At 41.4% G+C, this 20,527-nt stretch overlaps 1 protein-coding gene across 1 annotated transcript; it reads right to left on the minus strand.

Annotated features, from left to right (window-relative positions):
• Positions 1-552: 552 nt before the first annotated feature.
• On the minus strand, positions 553-20,450 carry DERL1 (derlin 1). Its single transcript, XM_062570585.1, has 8 exons — positions 20,189-20,450; positions 18,439-18,550; positions 14,709-14,773; positions 12,585-12,611; positions 7,139-7,234; positions 6,368-6,420; positions 5,133-5,243; positions 553-3,266 (listed from the first exon to the last, which is right to left on the minus strand). The coding sequence occupies exons 1-8, from the start codon at positions 20,339-20,341 to the stop codon at positions 3,128-3,130; spliced, it is 756 nt and encodes a 251-aa protein (XP_062426569.1). The 5' UTR covers positions 20,342-20,450; the 3' UTR covers positions 553-3,127.
• Between the last annotated feature and the right edge of the window lie 77 nt (positions 20,451-20,527).

Consider the following 20,527-nt stretch of genomic DNA (forward strand, 5'->3'; position numbering starts at 1 on the left):
CGATCAGATAAGAAAACAAGGTTATGAAGAAAGAGAACAGAAAAGTCATTCAGAGGATGCTCACTGTGGGTCTGAATCAGTTGAGATAACAGACCTTCCAGAGGAATTCTGGCATACATCTGGCTGGACAGAGGGAGGCCACTGCAAAATACCCATGCTTACCCCGACAAAACTAAGTGATCCCTACCAATCCCATAAAGTTTGAGGGAGAGCAGAAGGTACTTCCTCTTAGACAACAATAAAAGGATGAACAATCAGATATAAAGAAAAAAAAATGCTGTAAGAGTATAATAGCTCAGAAAGGACAGTTAAAACTCATGCTGATAAACAGCTGCAAAGAAAATGCCTTTAAATTTTGCAATTGATCAGAGATTTCAGAGAAGACAAGACTCTTCCTCCTTCCCCCTCCCCAAAACAGATCATTTTCTTGAGTACTTTCGATCAACAGCAGGAGGTGGTGTAAGAACACAACTATCACACATTCTCTAGAGACATGCAGATCAGAAGGCTTGTCTTAAACCAAAATATGATTTAGGGAAACAGAGACAAAAACAGTGATTAAAACTTTAATTTAAAACTTTGCCAACAAAAAACTGATTACAAAAGGGAAGTTATCTGTACAAAATAAGAAAGGAGGTACTCATTTAACAAGAGACTGCCATTGTCAGTGTTTGCTGAAGGACACACAAGTAGTGCTTCAGGTTAAATGGCAAACGAGAAACGCACAAACTGAACTTGTTATATGAAATTCTAAAGTGAATCTTCCATAAACCAAAATAAACTGAAGATCTTTGAAAGCAAATCAAGACTTATCAGAAGCCTATTTCCCTTGCAAACCCTTTCCTCTTGGTTTATAGAAGGAGGATACATTACAAAGTAAGACCCAACACAGTGCAGAAGGCCAGTACAATGACATCTACCATGCTTTGTCCCCCTCATGCCTCCACGCTGGCCTTCTGCTGTGCAAAGATGTTCTGCAATTTGAGTGTGCTGGCAGTTTAGATTGAGTCACAAACTACTGCATCTTCACTTAAGTTAGGTCCTGATCCAAAATAAAGACAAATGCTTTGGAGACAGTGATATTGCCACGACTAAAAGATGAGCAGCTGCATTATGACTCCTATAAAAATGACAGTTCTGGAACTTTTCAAGTTAGCATCAAGTTAGTCAACAGCAGATTAATATTTACAACATTGCAGTCCCATTTTCCTCCTATCATGTTAGAGAGGGACAAGATCACCTTTAAAACTTACTACTGAATGGACAAAAATGGCAGGTGATTTCTGAACTCCATGTTCCTGTAAAATCTAAACACACAATATGATCATTACCGGTTTTCTACATCGGTCCATAAGCCAGATCAAAAAATTGAGTTGCAATAAGGAAATGGAGCATGCATCTTTTTCAGATAAGACATGTGAAAACTTCCAGGCTGACTGCTTAATTTCAAAGTTTCACATTAAGTGGTAAGTAGTATTTATAAGTTTTTAAATCTTCAGAACCCAGCTTTAGTGAAGGAAAAACAGTAGTAAAAAGACTTTTTGCCCCAAATTCACTTCACTTCGTTATAGATGCCCAAGACACATATGCTGGGGCAAGACTGCCCTGTGTGGTCTAACTACCCAGTAAGACGACAGACAAATGCTGGAAAATTCAGTCTAAGATCTGAATCTCACGCTAGTAGTGCTCTTCTTGTTTCCTCCAGCTACAAAGGGAGAAAAGGGGCAACTATACTCCAACTAGAAGTCTCAGTTAAGCCTAGAGCAACTGCACTCCTACCTTAAGTGCTGTCATTTGCATGAGCTCAGGCCTTACCTCTCTCATTAGCAGCTCCCACCTAGGGAAGCTGAGGGACAGCTACATTTTCAAATGCTATGAGACATGCATGAGTCCTCCTTACATCCAGAAAAATTGAGATATGCAAAAAGTTTGCTCAAGTTCAAATGGTGAGTCAGTAACTAGCTAACATTACAGCTTCCTGGTTCCTAGCCCCATGCTCTGCCCACAAGAACCCAGTATTTGGAAAATACTGTACAGAATCATTCCCTTCTCCACATCCAAAAGTTTTAACCAAAAAAATGGAGATAGTAATAGATAGTTTATGTAGTCTTCTACTCAACAGTGAAAAGAATCCTTTAGTAAAGCAATCTGTTCTATTGTATCTTGGATGTGGAAAAATTTATTTCCATTTTTGATTCTTTGATGTCTTAAAGCTTTTAAGAGAAAGTTGCAGATTCAATTAACAAACAATTCTGCAGTCAGCACTCTTCACATTAACTACAATGATATGTTACGTTTTGTAGTTGTAAAGTAGTACTTGTGCTATCCAATTTTGCAATCAAAACAGAAACCCTGAAGCCAAGAATTCACAGATCTCAGGCAAAAAAAACCAAAATAAAACAAAAAAAAATATGCCAGGCAACCTCAGTTTAAATAGAGCAAGCCATACACATGACATGAAGAATTCAGAGATTTCAATTCTGTATTTGTTACTGCAATTTCAAACGAAAGCCCTCATTCTTAATTTTGCCCATCCCACGTTGCAGCAGATAGGACAAATGCTGTGTGGAAAGAAAAAACTGCTCTCAAAACACAGTTTAATAATGGAAATGGAACACTTGCACTTTGCTTTATGAATGCAGCATAGATATATCACTTAAATAATGTTTCCAATGACTCTGGAACTGAAGCACAGCTACAGGAAAAATCAGCTTCCTAATCATAAGGGTTAATTTGATACCTCTGCCACACACTGGATTCTTACATTACCACAGCCAACAAAACTTTGAACACACCAGGCGAGACAGAACACCATTAGCTTGTTCCATCACATCACAGAACAAGATGCCAGAATGGATGCCCGTTGTTACAGACAGACAATACTGTACAAAGAAGGCTTTTTTAATGGCAGAATCAAATTGAATACTACTTGCTAACTTGGAGCAAGATCTACATTTTTCCCTTCTGGAGTTTTTAATTTTGTTGTGTGCCAGAAAAATTCTTTCTAATCAGTTAAATCCAGCAATACTACAAAGAGCTCATTCTTAAGCACGCTCTGTACCAGGCAGGAATGGTCCTACGTGCTATTAAAACCAAAGAATTGCTGTCTTTCAAGGGCAGGAGTTCTTCACTGGTCACCTAGCCGGAAACCTTGTCCCCAGTTGTGTCTTCCACCACCTTGTTGATCCTCGGCAGCTCTTCTCATGCTCGCAGGCGGGACGCCAAACCCTGACACTCCTCCTCTTCTATTGGGCAACCAGCGGTACCTAGGACAAGCCGTGGGGGAGGCGGGGGGGGGAGAGAGAGAGAGTTTGAAAAAGAGCTGTATTTTGAGGTGTAACTACCAGATTACTTCCCTACATGCCTCCTTTTAGTTGCTAGACTTTGCAATAAAATTGGCTTTTGACAGTAATACTTCATGAAATTCTTTCCAAACATTAGGCCCTCAGCATGCTGAGGAACAGAAACTCTTGGCAACTTAAGTCTCTGTGATATGGTTATACACAATAACCAAAACAGGGATGAGGGGGAGCCACACACAGTAAGGGAGTCTCATTGTTGAGAACAAACATTCTGATACCAGCTTAATTCTCCTAAATTCTCTCCCTTTTCCCCAGAGAAGTAATTAAAAAAAAAAAAGAAAAAGTCCCAGCTGAGCATTTATCTCTCTATTACTTACAAAGCTCCAGCATCCAAACATCCCACTTTAAGCAAAGATTACTGAAGAACTAAGGACCAAAGAGACTAAAGGAAATACAGGTTCAGGTACCTAGCCTGACTGAAAGCAGAGTTTAACTGACTTGGTCAGAACAAATCAGGGCTGTAAAATCTCACCATCCAACTTAGGCTGTGATTTGAATAGGCAGTGATCTAAAACACAATTTTTGTATTTTGCTAATGATGTTATCAATTCAGTTATTTGAGCTCTATAGTACACAGTCATACTGCACACTCCTGCAAATCCCTTGCTGAACATGGCCATGCAAATCTGAGGCCCAAGGAAGGAAGGAAAAACCAACAGAAATTCTTTTATACAAGAAAAGTGATCTTGTAAAGGAAAGTTCATTCCTATATTAAAGGTATCAGTAATTCACCTAGGAATCATCTCACTACAAACATGAAGGGAATGTTTAATAAAACACTGCAGTACAGGGACAGAATTTATCCCTCTTTAGAGATGTCTGTAGTACTTCTGTTCCTGTTTCTCAAATACAGAGACGAATTAAATACCTGTAATAGGAATCAAGAAAATTGCACATAATCAACAAGACTGATAGTAGTTTCATAGCTGTCATTATTTTGAAAGACATTTTATGGTAACATTTTGTCTTCTAGTCTTTAAGGAAAATTTTGTTTAGCAGGAGGGCTTGCAAAGACAAAGCTGGAGCCTCCCCTATTCGTATTAAAAGTTGTACAGAAAGTGTAACTGTAATTCAACTTTGCATCTTTTAATTAACACTTTAGGCTATTAAAAAGGGTTAATTCAGTTGCTAAAGCTTAGTAGAGAAAGAACATTTACAACCCAAAAAGATGATGATACAGGGAAGTGAAGAGATGCTCTTTGGTTTCTAATCAAAACATTTCAATGCCAAAACAATGAACAGATTGCAAGAAAAAGCACCTCAGAAATCCAGACCTGCAGTTTTAGTCAAGGCCACTGGTAACAACTGCAGAGTAAAATATCTATTATAGCACTGAACAGATCTGCAATAGGCTTCTGCTCTGTTGTTGCAGGTTGCTAGCCTGGTAGCTGCTATAATGATACATGGAAATACAGATAAAAAGATAATTTACAGGGGAAAAGGGTGATAAAAAATGTGATAAAAAGCACCAAAAAAAAAAAGATAAATATTGACTGCTAGTTGCCAGAGAGGTCTCTATTACAGTTCAAAACACTAGCAGAAACATGACTCTTATCTCACCCTCAGGAGTAGGCAGAAAGCCATCCACAATGATAACACTTCCTTTACAAGAAACTCAGAATTTTTGATGACTCAGTTTAATTTAATATGATTTTCTATGCATGCAACACAGCCAAGAAATTGAAGCAAGCTGATTTAGGAAAATATTTTACACTGTTGCCCCAAAGTATGTGTGTTATATAGAAGATTCTTCCAATAAAGTCAGCTTACAAGAACTGAGGTGTGGACAGAAAATTCCTTCCTCCTAAATCCATCGGATATTTAAACATTAAGAAGAAATACAGGTGTCCAACCAGATTTCCTATCAGCTCATTGATGACCCTGAAACGCAAAACAAAAAGAACTGTTTCAGATGCTCTGTTTTGCAGAGATGAATGATCATCTTTATCAGTTAACCCTGTCCACCTGCCATAGGCATCCCTACAGTCATGGGCCACAGAAAACCCACACACACACTCCCACTGTTTTACACTGATATCTTTTGAAGTGCCAACACATCAGCAGGCTGTTTCACCCTCCCTTCCAAGCCTTCTCTACAGACTGCACTGAAAATGCAATTAAATGCTTGTTTACATCAGCAAATTAGACCATATAGCTTTTAGTGTCTAAAATAATAGTCTACCTAACTTGAGAAGTTGGTGCTGTTTCCATTGGACAGTCTGTCTCCTGCTGTACTGAACAGTTTTGTTCCCAACTTCGTAAAAAACAATGCTGAATGAGGGCCATTGAATATTTTCTGTCATGCATAGAAACAGCAGGTATCTAACAGCAAGCAGTTTTCTTAAGTGACAGATGAGTCAGTATGAAGCACAGCCAGGAAAGGAAATTTGGAATTGCTGTACTCCTATCTCCTTTTAGAGATCAACCACATAACTTATTAACATTAATTGTGTTACAGCGGCACCAAGAGGCTCCAACCAATACAGGGGCACTAATGGGAAAGATAGTGCACAAAAAAGGGGATTTCTGCCTCACAGGGTTTTGTCAAAAAGATGCAAGACAGACCACAGGATTCAGACGGTGCTGACATGTACTCTGCAGGCTTTTTACTGCAATGTTGCAGTTTCACAAGCAGGAAAAGTAGTGTACCATGTGAGATTTTGTGGGAAAGAAGTAACAATACTATCAGAATCAAGTTGAGTTTGTTCCTAAGACCAGTAATATTGGTTGATCATACAGATCTTTTTTTTTTTAAGTCTAGTGCATAGACCTACTACAAAATAAACTAATTCTTATTCCTCTCCCCAACATTCTCTAGCTCTTATCCACAATTCTCCTCCACTGCTTTTAAATTAAATCATCAGTGTATGACACAGTGTGCATTACTAGTTGTATTAGTACAGCTTTAAGCCTCTCCTTTCAATATTGCTGCTAAATTTAGTGATAAGATAAATAGCTGTGAAAGCCTTTATAACTTCAAGTTGGCCATATTAGTAAATACATACGATCCACCAATGATGTAGTTGAATCCCAGAATAACCCATGGAAGGTAGCAGGCCTAAAAAAGAATTAAATGGAGACAGAGAAGTTCTAAGTACAAACGAAGGACATAAACCTGCATATGCTACATTGTATTTCTGTAGGTACGATTATGCCAGTATTTTCAATTTTACACAAATACCAATATATTTACTTAAGTAGATTCTAACTAAGAGGTAGGATACTCTAAGCTGAGCAATCACTAACATTTTTAGACAAATCATAGTCATTCAAACATTATGAACAGATGTCTCCTGCACGCTATCTTCCACAGCAAGCTTAGATTTGAAAAGTCCTAATATTTCTGAACTTGAAAAGGTCTAGAAACAAGTATCAAAAGAGTTTTCACTATGAGATCTGGCAGACACAGACTATATTGCAAGCTAAAGAGAAATTTAATATACTAACATTTTTGCCACTATAACTAAGCTTTTATTCGAGTTAATGTTCATCAGGAAAATTTTTCCTCTTTTTTCAGGCCAACAAATTTTGGGTGTCAGGATATCTTTTCAATATAGCCACATCACATGACAATGTATGGAAGACCATGGAGAAATTTGTCTTCACTGCCTCTCAAGGAGTTTGTAGCTTTGTATAAGGATAGGATATCTTTAAGAAGAAAAAAAAATTATTTCACTTTCTAGTTTATACAGAAATAACTAAGTCCAGCAGCATCTAGCATCTCCTTCACACGCATCTTCAGCACAGAAGCTTTACCAATATCCTGTTTGATGTACCTTAAATCTTGTTCCAAACCAAAATGATACAATCATGTCTCTGTTCAGCTGGGCCCAAACATAAAGCACAGACATGATGAGAGGGATCATCAGCAACTGCAATGTTAAAAAAGAAAAGAAAGAAAGAAAGAAAAAGAAGAAAGTTACCATCCTTTTCATAGACACCCGAGAAACTAAAACAGGCAGTAGGAACTACAAGTTTCAGAAACTATCTGTAAGCATGATACATCACCAAGATCCTTAAAGTTTACCCCCAAAATCTTTGCCAAACATCATGGATCTGTTTACAATCTAATGAGAAAGCTAAGCAAGAGAACCAACATGGTCATTCTATACTGCTGTGCCAGAAAATGCCTTCTCTGTTAGTGAGGACACGGTCCCAGTAGGCTAAAGTATTTTGGCTTATGTGCTTACCTAAGCTATCACAAGCTGTTCGCTTCCTGGTATAGACATCAAATGATTAATTCACACATAAAAAGCACAGATTTTCTGAGCATCATACCAAATACGATTAGCTCTCCTCCTTGCTCTCAACACAGGCATGCCTGTGCTTCAACATAGTGCAGTTGAGACAAAAAAAAAAAATTATCTCAGATTTGTAAAACAGTAGCACAAGACCATGCGAAAGCTAAGGGCTTCAACGCTATGCACTGCAGTCAGCTCTAGTGTTCTCATCTGCTTGGTACCACACCCACCACAGTCAGCAGAACAAAACATATTTGTGTCCCAGTCGTTTCTGTTCATGAGCCAGGGCACTAACCCAAGTGCATCCTCATCTGCAGCTAAGCTAACCGGCCAGATGAAGCATTACTGCACCTACTTGCCCACAAAGGGAAGGTGTATCACTGCTTCAGCATCACCAGCTCCAAGTACCACAGCTAGATTTGGCAAAGTGATCTTGGTAGAGACTCAAATTAAACTTTGTTCCAAGCTAGGAAATGAGACTATATCCAATACTCCAATCAGCTATATACAATCAGAGTAAGGAAGCATTGCTAGTGAAAGGTGGTGGTGGAGGGTGTCATACAGACAGGGTAGACAACAAAACACAAGTTGGGTTGGGGGGCCTCCAACAGGTGCATGCCGCCGGGGATGTGCATTTGGGACATGGCTATTGGGGACCCCAATACAACCTTCCTGGGAAACCTGCAGGCATGACCACCTCTTTGAAATGCCTGTGCACCAATGCACGCAGCATGGGGAACAAACAGGAGGAGCTGGAGATCTGTGTGCAGTCGCAGGGCCATGATCTCATTGCAGTCACAGACATGGTGGGATAGCTCTCATGACTGGAATGCTGCCATGGATGGATATGTGCTTTTTAGGACAGACAGGCTAGGGAGGCGAGGTGGTGGAGTTGCTCTTTATGTGAGAGAGCATCTGGACTGCATCGAGCTCTGCCTAGGGCTGGAGGAGGAGGAGGCAGTTGAGAGCTTATGGGTAAAGATTAAAGGGCAGGCTAAAATGGAGGACAAGGTTGTGGGTGTCTGCTACAGGCCACCTGACCAGGAAGAGAAAGTTGAGGAGGCCTTCTATAGACAGCTGGAGGTAGCCTCACGATCACAGGCCCTGGTTCTCATGGGAGACTTCCACCACCCTGACATCTGCTGGAGGGACTACACAGCAAGGCACAAACAGTCCAGGAGGCTCCTGCAATGCATTGATGATAACTTCTTGTCACAAATGGTGGAGGAGCCTACAAGGAAGGGTGTCCTGCTGGACCTTGTCCTTACCAACAGAGAGGGACTGGTTAGAGATGTGAAGGTTGGGGGCAGCCTTGGCTGCAGTGACCACGAGATGGTGGAGTTCAGGATCCTGCAGGAAAGAAGGAAACAAGCAGGATTGCAACCCTGGACTCCAGGAGAGAGGACTTTGGGCTCTTTAGAGAGCTAATTGGTGGAATCTCATGGGTTAAGGCCCTAGAAGGAAGGGGGGGTCCAGGAGATCTGGCTGGTATTCAAACATCACTTCCTCCAAGCTCAAGAGCAGTGCATCCCTACGAGTAAGAAGTGTAGCAAAAGGGGCAGGAGACCTGCATGGGTGAGCAAGGAGCTCTTGGCCAAATTCAGACAGAAGAAGAAAATACACAGAATGTGGAAGAGGGGACAGGCTACTTGGGAGGATCGTAGGAATGCAGTCAGAGTGTGTAGAGATGCTGCGAGGAAGGCTAAGGCCCAGCTGGAATTGAGTCTGGCAAGGGATGTTAAGGACAACAGGAAGGGCTTCTTCAAATACATCAGCAGCAAGAGGAGGACTAGGGAAAATGTGGGCCCGCTACTGAATGGGGCAGGGGCCCTGGTGACAAGGGATACAGAGAAGGCAGAATTACTGAATGCCTTCTTGGCTTCAGTCTTCACTGCTAAGGGCAGCCCTCAAGAATCCTGTAGCGAGAGAAGTCTGGAGAAGGGAAGACTTTCCTTGGGTCAAGGAGGATAGAACTAGAAATCTTCTGGGCAGGCTAGACATCCATGAATCCATGGGCCCGGATAGGATGCACACACAGATACTGAGGGAGCTGGTGGATGTTGTTGCCAGGCTGCTCTCCATTACCTTTGAAAGGTCCTGGAGAACTGGAGAGGTGCCTGAGGACTGCAAGAAAGCCAATGTCACTCCAGTCTTCAAGATGAGCCAGAAGGAGGAGCCAGGCAACTATAGGCCCATCACCCTCACCTCCATCCCTGGAAAGGGGATGGAACAGCTCATTCTGGATGTCATCTCCAGACATATGGAGGAGGTGGTGGTGATCAGGAGTAGCCAGCATGGATTCACCAAGGGGAAATCCTGCTTAACCAATCTGATAACCTTGTAGGATGGAATGATGGGTAGATGAGGACAGAGCAGTGGACGTTGTGTCCCTTGACTTCAGCAAGGCTTTTGACACTGTCTCCCATAACATCCTCCTAGAGAAGCTCAGGAAGTGTGGGTTAGATGAGCGGACAGTGAAGTGGACTGAGAACTGGCTGAAAGGAAGAGCTCAGAGGGTCATCATCAGTGGCATGGAGTCTAGTTGGAGGCCTGTGGCTAGTGGCATCCCCCAGGGCTCAGGACTGGGTCCCATCCTGTTCAACTTCTTCATCAATGAGCTGGATGAGGGCACAGAGTGCCTCCTCAGCAGGTTTGCTGATGACACCAAGCTGGGAGGAGTGGCTGATACACCTGAGGGCTGTGCTGCCATTCAGAGAGACCGGGACAGGCGGGAGAGCTGGGCAGATAGGAACCTCCTGAGGTTCAACAAGGGCAAGTGCAGAGTCCTGCACCTAGGGAAAAATAACCCTCGGCACCAGTACAAGCTGGGGGCTGACCTTGTGGAGAGCAGCTGTGCAGAGAAGGACCTGGGAGTGCTGGTGGATGACAAGTTGACCATGAGCCACCAATGTGCCCTTGTGGCCAAGAAAGCCAATGGTCTCCTGGGGTGCATTAGGAAGAGTGTTGCCAGCAGGTGGAGGGAGGTGATCTGCCCCTCTACTCAGCCCTGCGGAGGCCTCATCTCGAGTACTGTGTCCAGTTCTGGGCTCCCCAGGACAAGAGAGACATGGAGCTACTGGAGAGAGTCCAGCATAGGGCTACAAAGATGATCAGAGGGCTGGAGCACCTGCCCTATGAGGAACGGCTGCGAGAGCTGGGCCTCTTCAGCCTGGGGAAGAGAAGACTGAGGGGGGATCTTATCAATGTGTACAAGTACCTGAAGGGAGGGTGTCAAGGGGATGGGGACAAACTCTTTTCAGTTGTCCCATGTGACAGAACAAGAGGCAATGGGCAGAAACTGAAGCACAGGAAGTTCTGCCTGACCGTGAGGGGGAATTTCTTCCCTGTGAGAGTGACGGAGCACTGGCACAGGTTGCCCAGAGAGGTTGTGGAGTCTCTTCTCTGGAGATACTCAAGGCCTGCCTGGATGCAACCCTGTGTAACATGCTGTAGGTGACCCTGCTGAGCAGGGAGGTTGGACTAGCTGATCTCCAGAGGTTCCTTCCAACCTTACTGATTCTGTGATACAGATATAAAGCCCTATTTCAGCTGTCCTCCAATTTCTAAACTGAAGAGAGACACTGTGCTAACAACATTTCTATAAACTGGCTTGAATACCAACAAGCAGCTTGGCCGATTGGAACTAAAGTTAAAACACATCCCTTCAAAGGTGGCACTAATTTAAAGTGGAACTTGTGAAAGTTGGTATACCTGAGTCAATGCAGCCTTCCACAAGCCCTAAGTTGCACCAGCAGACTGGCTCTTCTCACAAGCACCCTACAGTTATTCATTAAACTAGTTTTTGCGTTTTGGGAAAACAAAGTTATGTCTATATTCTTAAAGCATCTGACATGAGAATAAAGGCCCAGCTGAGTCACAGTTGAAGTGACTGTCTTCTCACTTTGCACACAAGCCATTCAATAAAGGCAAAAAACTATTTCTTAACAAAAAAACTGCACACCAAACAACTGCTCGTCTTTCAAGTAATACTTTAAAGCAAATTTAAAACCATTTTAATTTCCCTTTTAAGGATGATATGGATCAATGCTTCGGTCTCAATTCAAACAACGTATGTGTAACCCTAGCATTCTCGAGAAAAATTCTGTGGAATCCTGCTCCCTCCCCCTGCCTCCAGCAAAAACATAGCGAGTGCCAAATTAAGGACAACTTTTAACAGAACTCAGTCTTGACTGTAGATGCACAATCACTCTTTTTATCTACCACAGAAAACTGTTAAATGATCTAACAAATACTAAGATAATCTTGTACAAAATACAAAACACTGGAGATACTGCTGTAGGCTTTGGGTGACGGAGACACAAATTAGATGAAGAACAAACATCAGAGGCATGCTGAAACAAGAGTTGTCTGATACTCTGCTGTGTTCAACAAATGCTTCCCCATTTTCCTCCATAGAATTTGGGCAGAAAAGAACTGCCTTACTGAAACTGGTTATTTAGATTGCTATTTTAATCACTCCTATGAGGATTCTGCACTTCACATGTCTAGTATCTCAAGCTGCATTTTTCACAAGATCTTCTGTCAACAAGCAAAAGGAAGGAATGCTGCAAAATCAGTTCCAGAAGTCTAATGAACCCAAGAATCATTTTTAGCTAAAAAGAATAAGAACGCACATCCACAGACCTTACTATGAGCTCATTAGAGGAAACAGTACATGGGTGAAGTTCTCAGTCTACTTTAGTAAAAAGGCGTAACGTACTCTAACTAGAAGATCAGATTTTCGTTCCTTGATTCCCTATTGACATTATGCAGGGCTTTTGATCAGATCAGCTGAGGCTAACACAAACTTCTTTGAAAGCCAAAAACTAACAGTACGCACATAACTAATCTATTTTGATATAAACTAAAACAAACCAGCTTAACTCATGATGTGTAGTTATGCAAATATGCTATCTATAAAGTCATTAAATAGTCACAAAGTTCAAGAAGATTATTTTTTTAAAAAACACACTGCACTTACCTGCATGTCCATTGCCAAGCCAGTTATCTGTCATTGCACCACTAAGGAAAATGTAACAAAACTTGATAGATGAGAATGACGAACAGAAGCTACACACACACACAGAGAACATGGAAAGGTCTTTAACTGTACAGCTTAAGTGTAAACAACATCATGTGAAGAACCAAGTGAAGCTTTGGAAAAATGAAAAGCCTTCTGTGATGTACAGACCCATGCACATTGTTTATATGCATACCAAACCCAATCAATCTTTGCAAAAAAAACACGTTACAGGCCAGGAGTGGATTCTTTCATTAGTCTCTTTAATCACAAAGTGCTGTTTTTATAACTGTAAGGCTACTGTATCAGAAAAAAATATCTAATATCACAACTAGGTCATAGAAAATACATAATTTCTTGAAGTCTATATCAATGCAGGTTTTTAATAGCCTTTTCCTAACTTGGAACATGAAGGATCTGCTTGCTGTCGTAATTGCTGGGAGAAACAATTACCGAAGAATTATGCTATGATCAGAATGCTTTTAATAGTTCAGGAATAAGTGTAAGATGGCACTAAGCTTTTTCCCAGATTACATATTCAGGTTACTCCTTACATCATATACGGAACAAGCAAGTGGAAACTTTCAAATGATCGTTTTGAAAGTCAAGCCATAATCAGAATCATCCAAAGGCTCACAACTCAGTCTGCAATGAGAATTAAGCTGATGGTTTTCTTAACAACATAATTAAATCTAGACTGTTTTCCTAGTTACTACTGCAGCTCAACAGGATTAGCTGGAATGACAATAACGACTCTCTCCATACAGTGGAATATGACTAGAGATAGTCAATCTATTGATAAGGCAGCAGCATTTCTGCACAGTAGCTTTGCTGGCTTATCTGGTTCACGTTGAAGTCACAGTTCCCTTTTTTGCCTGCATATTGTGCTACTGCAAATTGCTACAAAGGATGCTAGGAACAGCAAGAACAAAACAGGAATAGAGATTATTTTTCAAATGTGGTACAGTAAGAAAGCACAAAGAAGTGCCACTGAGAACTACTCAGGTAAGTTTTGTTCAAGAAATAAACGCACTATGGAGTGAAGCCCGGGATCATCCAGGGCTCCCTATCTAAAGCAAGTCTTCCAGATCAAAATTGTTCATCCAACTCCAGTCTGACTCAATATTCAGAAACAGTACCATTCCATGACTTTTCTGGCGTTACACAGCCTACATTACACTGAAATGAGAAAGTACGCAAATAACCAGAATAAATAACAATATTTGTTTAGCTAAAGATGGGACAACACAGACCTAGGAGGGCATACCTACACTATGAAATTGAGTATAGTACAGAGATCCATAAAAATCATAGGGTAGTTGAGACTGGGAGGGAACTGCAAAGGTTGCCTAGTTCAACCCTCTTGCCCAAAGTAGGGGCAACTAAAGGAAGTTCCTCAGGACAGTGTCCAGCTGGGTACTGAGTACCTCCAAGGATGGAGACTCCACAACCTCTCTGGCCATCCTGTTCTACTGTTTGGTCACCCTCACAGAAATAAGAGTTTTTCTGGTTGGTTGGTTGGGGTTTTTTTTTTTTTTTTTTTTTTTTTTGAGGGGGGGAGGTAGGGAGAGAGGGTTGTTTTAAAACATTTAAATGATTTTTCTTGTGTTTCAGTTTGTGCTCACTCTGCCAAAAACAACAGTGCTTTCACAGATTTAGCTAACTTGTAACCAGTAGGTGACATATCTCTCCATGAGGTACCCTTGAATTTCCAATTCAGGGAACAGCAAAGATCAAACCTGTTTGCATCTGCCATCTTAAACACACTAAATGTACTCCTAGCCCATACGGCAATCCAATGAAGTGGTTAGTTGAGGCAATACAGTGAACATGATGTGCTGCATGAGCTTCCAAGTGCAGCATTATATGAGCAGAACTCCAGTCTGCAAATTACAAATCTTTGTTAGCACACTTATTAGGATTCTCCCTCCAAGTCACTCACTACTTTTTCAAGAAGAGGATAACTTACCTGTGAACATTTGCTACATTTTTTAAAATTATTAGTCGATAAAATCTGGTCGTTGAACATATTTCTGGTAGAAATAGAACCAAAATATTCCAGAAGTTTGATGAGCAAAAGGATACAACAATGCAGATCCAATTAAATAGGAGCATGAACATGTAATCTGCTGGTCTTCCATCAAAAGCACCTGTAAATAAGAAGAATCATTAGGAAAACCCTTGCAAGGTACTAAAAATTTGATGAGAAACCAAGACTCCTTTCAACTCATTTATGCAATAAAGATCCACTAAAATAAAGGTTTGCAAACTCTGCTTTGTGCTCAAGTAACTAGCTAAGTTGGCAAATAGTTATAGATTACTATTTTGCCTTGATTTTTCAGTTACTCTGGATAACAATGTAGTGTATCACAATCACAGAATTGTTTGGGTACTTTTGGATTCCATCCACATAAGCAACTGCCTAAAGTTGTAAACAACTGAGCTTTCCCTGGATTATCCTGAGCATCTTTTCTAAGGATGTTGGTAGGGATGTACTAGTATAACTAGTTGATGACGTTGACCAATACTAAGCAAGGGACACAATACGGCAAGCTAACATTTGTGGATCATCTTCTTTACCTTAAAAAAAAATACTTTTAGGAGTTTAAGAAAAAAACTCAGATAGTAGCAGCTGTCCTAAAAACAGCCTGTAGGTTATAGTTTTGCTTGTTTGTTTTTATTTTAAAGAGCCTTATAATGGAACAACCTACAGGACTGGAAACTAAGACATTCAGCCTATTGTATTGCACGTGCACACATCAGCTCTATGTTAAAAACAAACAAACAAAAAATAACAAAAACCCACACATCAACACTGGAGGTGAGTGGATTTAACTTTGTAAGACTTAATGGAATTGGATCCAGACCTTCCTAAGGAGTTACCAGCCAGAAGCACACAGTAAATAAAAAACAGTTACACAGCAGAAGCAGACAAAGTTGAACTATGAAGTCATAGGAAAACTCGTCTTTTCTTATCCAATTTGCATCTGACTAGATGATGCAAGAAAGATGCAAGAGATGTGACTACTTTTAGACTCCAGAAAAGTTCACATATGTGACAGAAGAGCATACATATGCATTTATATATGCACACCTTCTTACAAGCTTTTTTCTAGTTCTGAATGTGTATCAACATTTTTAGGAGGTTTTTGTTAAAAAACAAAACCCACAACAACTCCTAGTAAACACGAAAATCATAAGCTCCCGCTCTTGCAGATTCTGATAATCTGCTGTTACAGTCCTCAGCATTTGAGCACAATTCCTGTCAACTCTAGCATAACTCCATACAGGCATGAAAAGCCCAAAGATACTAGTGACATACACTCAAAACACATAGCAACAAACATAATGCACCAGAAACAAGTCGAATTACACAAAATATCAAAATGCCTAGGGATTTCCACTGTTAAAGGAGGTAAGTTGAAAAGAGGGACACTGTTTAACATTAGCACTATTCAGTTTCCTACAACTGTTTAAATGCCTCTAGAATTGAAAACAAAAAAATACTTATTATTTTTTTAAATAACAACTAGAGTAATTCAGACTATGTAAAGCAACTGATATTTCAGTCATTTTATTATTTAAGTTTAGCCACATAAGTTGGGGGCAGGGAAGAGGTCACTTCTAAAATGTATTCTAGAAAATTAAATTTGGAGAACTACATCAACCGGAGTTTTCTCCTTACTGTTGCCATATAACGAATCTCAACAAATAACGAGAGGAAGCTGACTAAAGCTACAGAAACTCCAGCATAGCAGAACATGGAGGAAGTAAAGAAAATATTTTCAAGTTTTTTCACTTCTCATTCTTCTAATATTCTTATTAATAATCTCCTAAATAAAGTTTTTTATTTGATTTTTCCATTTAATATCTGAGAAAACTGAGCTACACACTCACAAGAAGTGACAGACTGCCAAGCTGTGAAAGCCCTTTGCTATATTGTGTTGATCCAGAAGAGGAATGAGGTGGGTTCTAGCCCCCTGGGTCCATTCTTTGGGCCCAGAATACAGTCCAGTCACCCGGGGAAGAGCTGCAGGCTCATCACCTCCTCATTCATACTGCCACTGAGCAATCTCTGCTTTTGCCCATTTTGATTTCTCTGATTTTTTTTTTAATTTATTTTCTTCACCAGCAGAAGCAAGACAAAACATGCCAATCTCATTTTCCTCAGGAAGCTAGAGGTCAGCTCATTAGAAAACACAAGCAGCACAGTACATAACCATATGAGTATTTTTACAGCTAAATCTCCTCCCCACATAAATTTGAAGTTAACACGCAACATTAATGTATACTCAAAAGCCACGTAAACCCTGAAAATAAAGCTTTCACTTCCTCATTTTCTATGCCAAAGGGAAATGGAGATCTCTGCTGATTCCAACCTGTAAATACATTAATAGCAACTTACACACCTCCTACTTCAATAAATACAGAAGAATCCAAACTTTTTTTTGAAAAAGGGAAGCACTCATCTAATTAAAAACATTTTTATACTAAGAAAAATGACCATTAATATAGGTGACATGCATTAGTTCAAACAAAAACACATCAGATGACTACCCACTTTCAAACTCCAGGTGCATACAGCAAGAGTGTAAACTTATTCTTGAAAGAATCCAATTCCTGACACTTGTACTAGAGCATAGACACCTAGAAGACTTTTTTAGTTATTACCAGTGAATACATCTTATAATGTATTAACAAGGAACTCTTACTACACATAGCTTTGCACAGTAGAATGTCATAACTGCCATACTTTCCTGCATGCACATGTCTATAATGTATTACAGAGAAAAGAGAAAAGGGGGCTGGGTTTAGTTCTAAAACTACTACTTGCTAAGAAAAAAACAAATATTTAAATCCAGTCTGGCATCATTGCTGCATTTCCTCCCTTTCCCTGCTACTATTCTCATGACAAAAAAAAAAAAGGATTTTACAATACTCTCTGGAAGAGAGATTTACTGGGGATCTCTTCTCTGCCTACCTAAACATCATCTTTCTATGCACTGCCACTTACACCATCAGCTCTAAGACTCCATTAAAACTACACAGAAATTCTTCTTCATAAGGGCTTTCAGGAGGAGTTCAGCTTTGAAAATACTTTAGGTTAACTATCTACCCCCTTCGAAATAATTTTTGCCAAGGCTTAATGGAAAGGGCAACACAATGAAACCAATTTTGAAGCTACCTTCTAACAAAAATCTCTTTTGAGACTATCAAAACAATGCTTTTTTCATAAATTGTGTTTTTCCCCATAATCTGATCTTCTTTCTTCTTCTCCCAATTTCTGCCTCTAAATTAGTCCAACTTATTTCCTAACTTTTCAACATATCTATTTGACAGGAAGTTACAAGATCTCTCTCAACTCAGGTCAAACTATAAAAGAACTAGAAGAACACAGATAAGCATCCTTGCCTTAAAAAAAAATATATTGTTATTTTCTCAAGATGGATACACCTGCTGTTAAATATGTTTTAACCATACTTCTGTGTTAAAGGAATCAAGCACAGCAGAACAAAGGTAAAGTTATCTTTTATTCTCATCTCTTGAATTCCAACAGCTGGAAGGACCAGCCTGTATTCACAGAAGTGTTACATTTAGATACCAAATGAATAAGTTCCCTTCCAGAAGAAAAGGACCTGTCACACCAATCAGTTTTAGGACCAGAGTAAGTGGCCACAGAGATGAGCTAGTTTTCCTATAATTCTGTCCAAATCAGGCATGTGCCTGTCTCCACAAACTAACAGAAGCTCTAGCTGACAATGCTAAGTCACTGGGCAGTGTTTACCACACACATACAACTTAACGGATAACATACCTGTTTCTAACCGTGACGAATATTGATACAAGAAGTACAAATTCACCAAATAGAGAAATCCTGTTCCAGGTCCCACTGGGAAGAAGAAAGTTGCAGTTATTGGACGCCAGATCTGTCCAGATGAAAAGAGAAAGAGCTCATTTTTATACACTGTAGAATAAATTCACATGCACAGTTTTTTTAAATATCATTTGTTATTAATTATGTGGGAAATTAAAGATTAGATTAAAAGATAAATAGTCCAAGCATCCATTTCTGCTGCTTCAGCAGCCTTTACAGGCTTTTCCTTTTATGATCTAATCAGTAAAACTATCAAGATTGCAAAAGAAATCATGCATAATTTTAAGATCATTTCCATCGCATCTCTGCTGTATTGAGTGCCTTTTGCAGTGCAAGAAAGAGATTCTTGCCATGATGCTACTCTGTTTTGAACAATAGTTAACACAGCATCCATTCCAACTTGTACAGAAGCAAACCATTTACAAGGAGTTCACACAATAGCCTTTAGCATGTATTTCCAGATAGTAACAGATACTATTCTGAGCATTTTGCATCTTTTTTTAGATATTTCCTCAACTATCAGTATCAGGTACAGTCATCAGCAGCGCAGCAGGGTAGGGACAGAAAACATCTACCCATTTATGAATGAACCAGCACTTTAACGTGCAGCATTTCAGAATAACGTATCAGGATCCTGAATGCCATAACTCAAGAAGCATTAACAGAACTACACAAAGAAATGGTCACTTAAATTCAGAGAACTGTCATGAAACAGAATACAGAAGAAATTGTCTCTTTTTTTTTTTTTTTTTTTTTGGAATTTTTCCATTGTATGTATAAGAAGCATAACGATAAAATCTTAAGGGTTGGGATTTTCTTTTCCTCGCTTTCTGCTTTGATTCAACTGGGCATTCCACAGCCTAAACACGTGCAAACCAAAATAGCAAAATTTTAAGTTCTCAACAGAAGAAAAAAAAGGTTGCAACTACCCTTATCATTCTTAACAAATCCAATAGCATTGGATGTCAGAAACTCCAAGATGACGGTGTTAAACTACATCAACCGTAGGCACAGAAGCTGAAAATCTCCAAGGAATTTTTACTTCCAAGTAATTAACGCAAAACTCCATGAAGGTATACAAAACGCACTCCACTAGCTCTGCCCTAGCGCTTCCAGAAGCAGCTCAGGTTTAGGGCAGCTCTGCGCCTGCCTGTTTACAGGGTCAGGCACACACGACCCCTTCACAGACTAAGCAAGGCTGGGCAAGTCGCCGGGAGCCCGCAGAGTGCCCAGGAACAGCAAGTGACAGCCAAGGGGTCATCTCTAAGGAAGAGAAAAAACCTAGGAAAGAGGTGTAACAGGCTGCGTTACAAGCCAAACTACAGAGCTTTTCACAGGCGACGAACTGCCCCTTTTCTGCTCGCCAAGGGCCCTTGCAGGGCTGCGCACGGCTGCGCGCGTCACCCTGCCGGGGAGCCCCACCGAGAGGGGCCGCAGAGGACAAGCTGAGGCGGTGCCCAGCCCGCAGGCCGTTTCGCGCTCAGCCGCCAGGCAGGCCCAGCTCCCCCCGGGGGGCGACGCGCCCGCCCGCGGGCCGCCCCGCCGCGCGGCTCCCCCCGCCAGACGCCAGCGGAGCCCGGCCCGGCCGCCCCCGCACTACAGCCCCCAGAATGCCCAGCGCGCCCCGGACCCAGGCTCTCCACGGCGCGGGCGCCGCGGGGCACGCCGGGATCGGTAGTGCGGCGCCTACCTGGAAGCGGTTGATGAAGGCGTCGGGCCAGAGGAAGAGATAGACGGGGCTAACGAGGCCCAGCTTGCCGATGAGCGGCACCGCGATAGAGCCGGCGAACCAGTAGCGGGTGATCAGCGGGATGCTCCGGAACCAGTCCCCCAGGTCCGACATGTTGCCGCGCTCGGCAGCCGCCGCCGCGGCCCGGGGCCCCGCTGCGAACCTGCCCGCACCCACCAGACGTGGCGCCGCCGAATTCGGCCCCGCCGCAGCCGCTTCCGGCCCCGCCCCGCGGCGGGCCCGGAAGTCCCGCCTCCCGCGGGCGGGCGGGGCAAGGCATGATGGCGCCGCAGTGACGGG

This window comes from Rhea pennata, chromosome 2 (genome assembly GCF_028389875.1).
Source record: "Rhea pennata isolate bPtePen1 chromosome 2, bPtePen1.pri, whole genome shotgun sequence".
Lineage (NCBI taxonomy): Eukaryota > Metazoa > Chordata > Aves > Rheiformes > Rheidae > Rhea > Rhea pennata.

Coding starts and splice junctions, on each gene's coding strand:
- DERL1 (XM_062570585.1), bottom strand. CDS start 20,341: ATGTCGGACCTGGGGGACTGGTTCCGGAGCATCCCGCTGATCACCCGC. Junction 6,421..7,138: donor GGTTTGGAACAAGATTTAAG/GTACATCAAACA, acceptor ATTCTTTTTTAG/GCCTGCTACCTTCCATGGGT. Junction 5,244..6,367: donor AACTACATCATTGGTGGATC/GTATGTATTTAC, acceptor TTTGCGTTTCAG/GGTCATCAATGAGCTGATAG.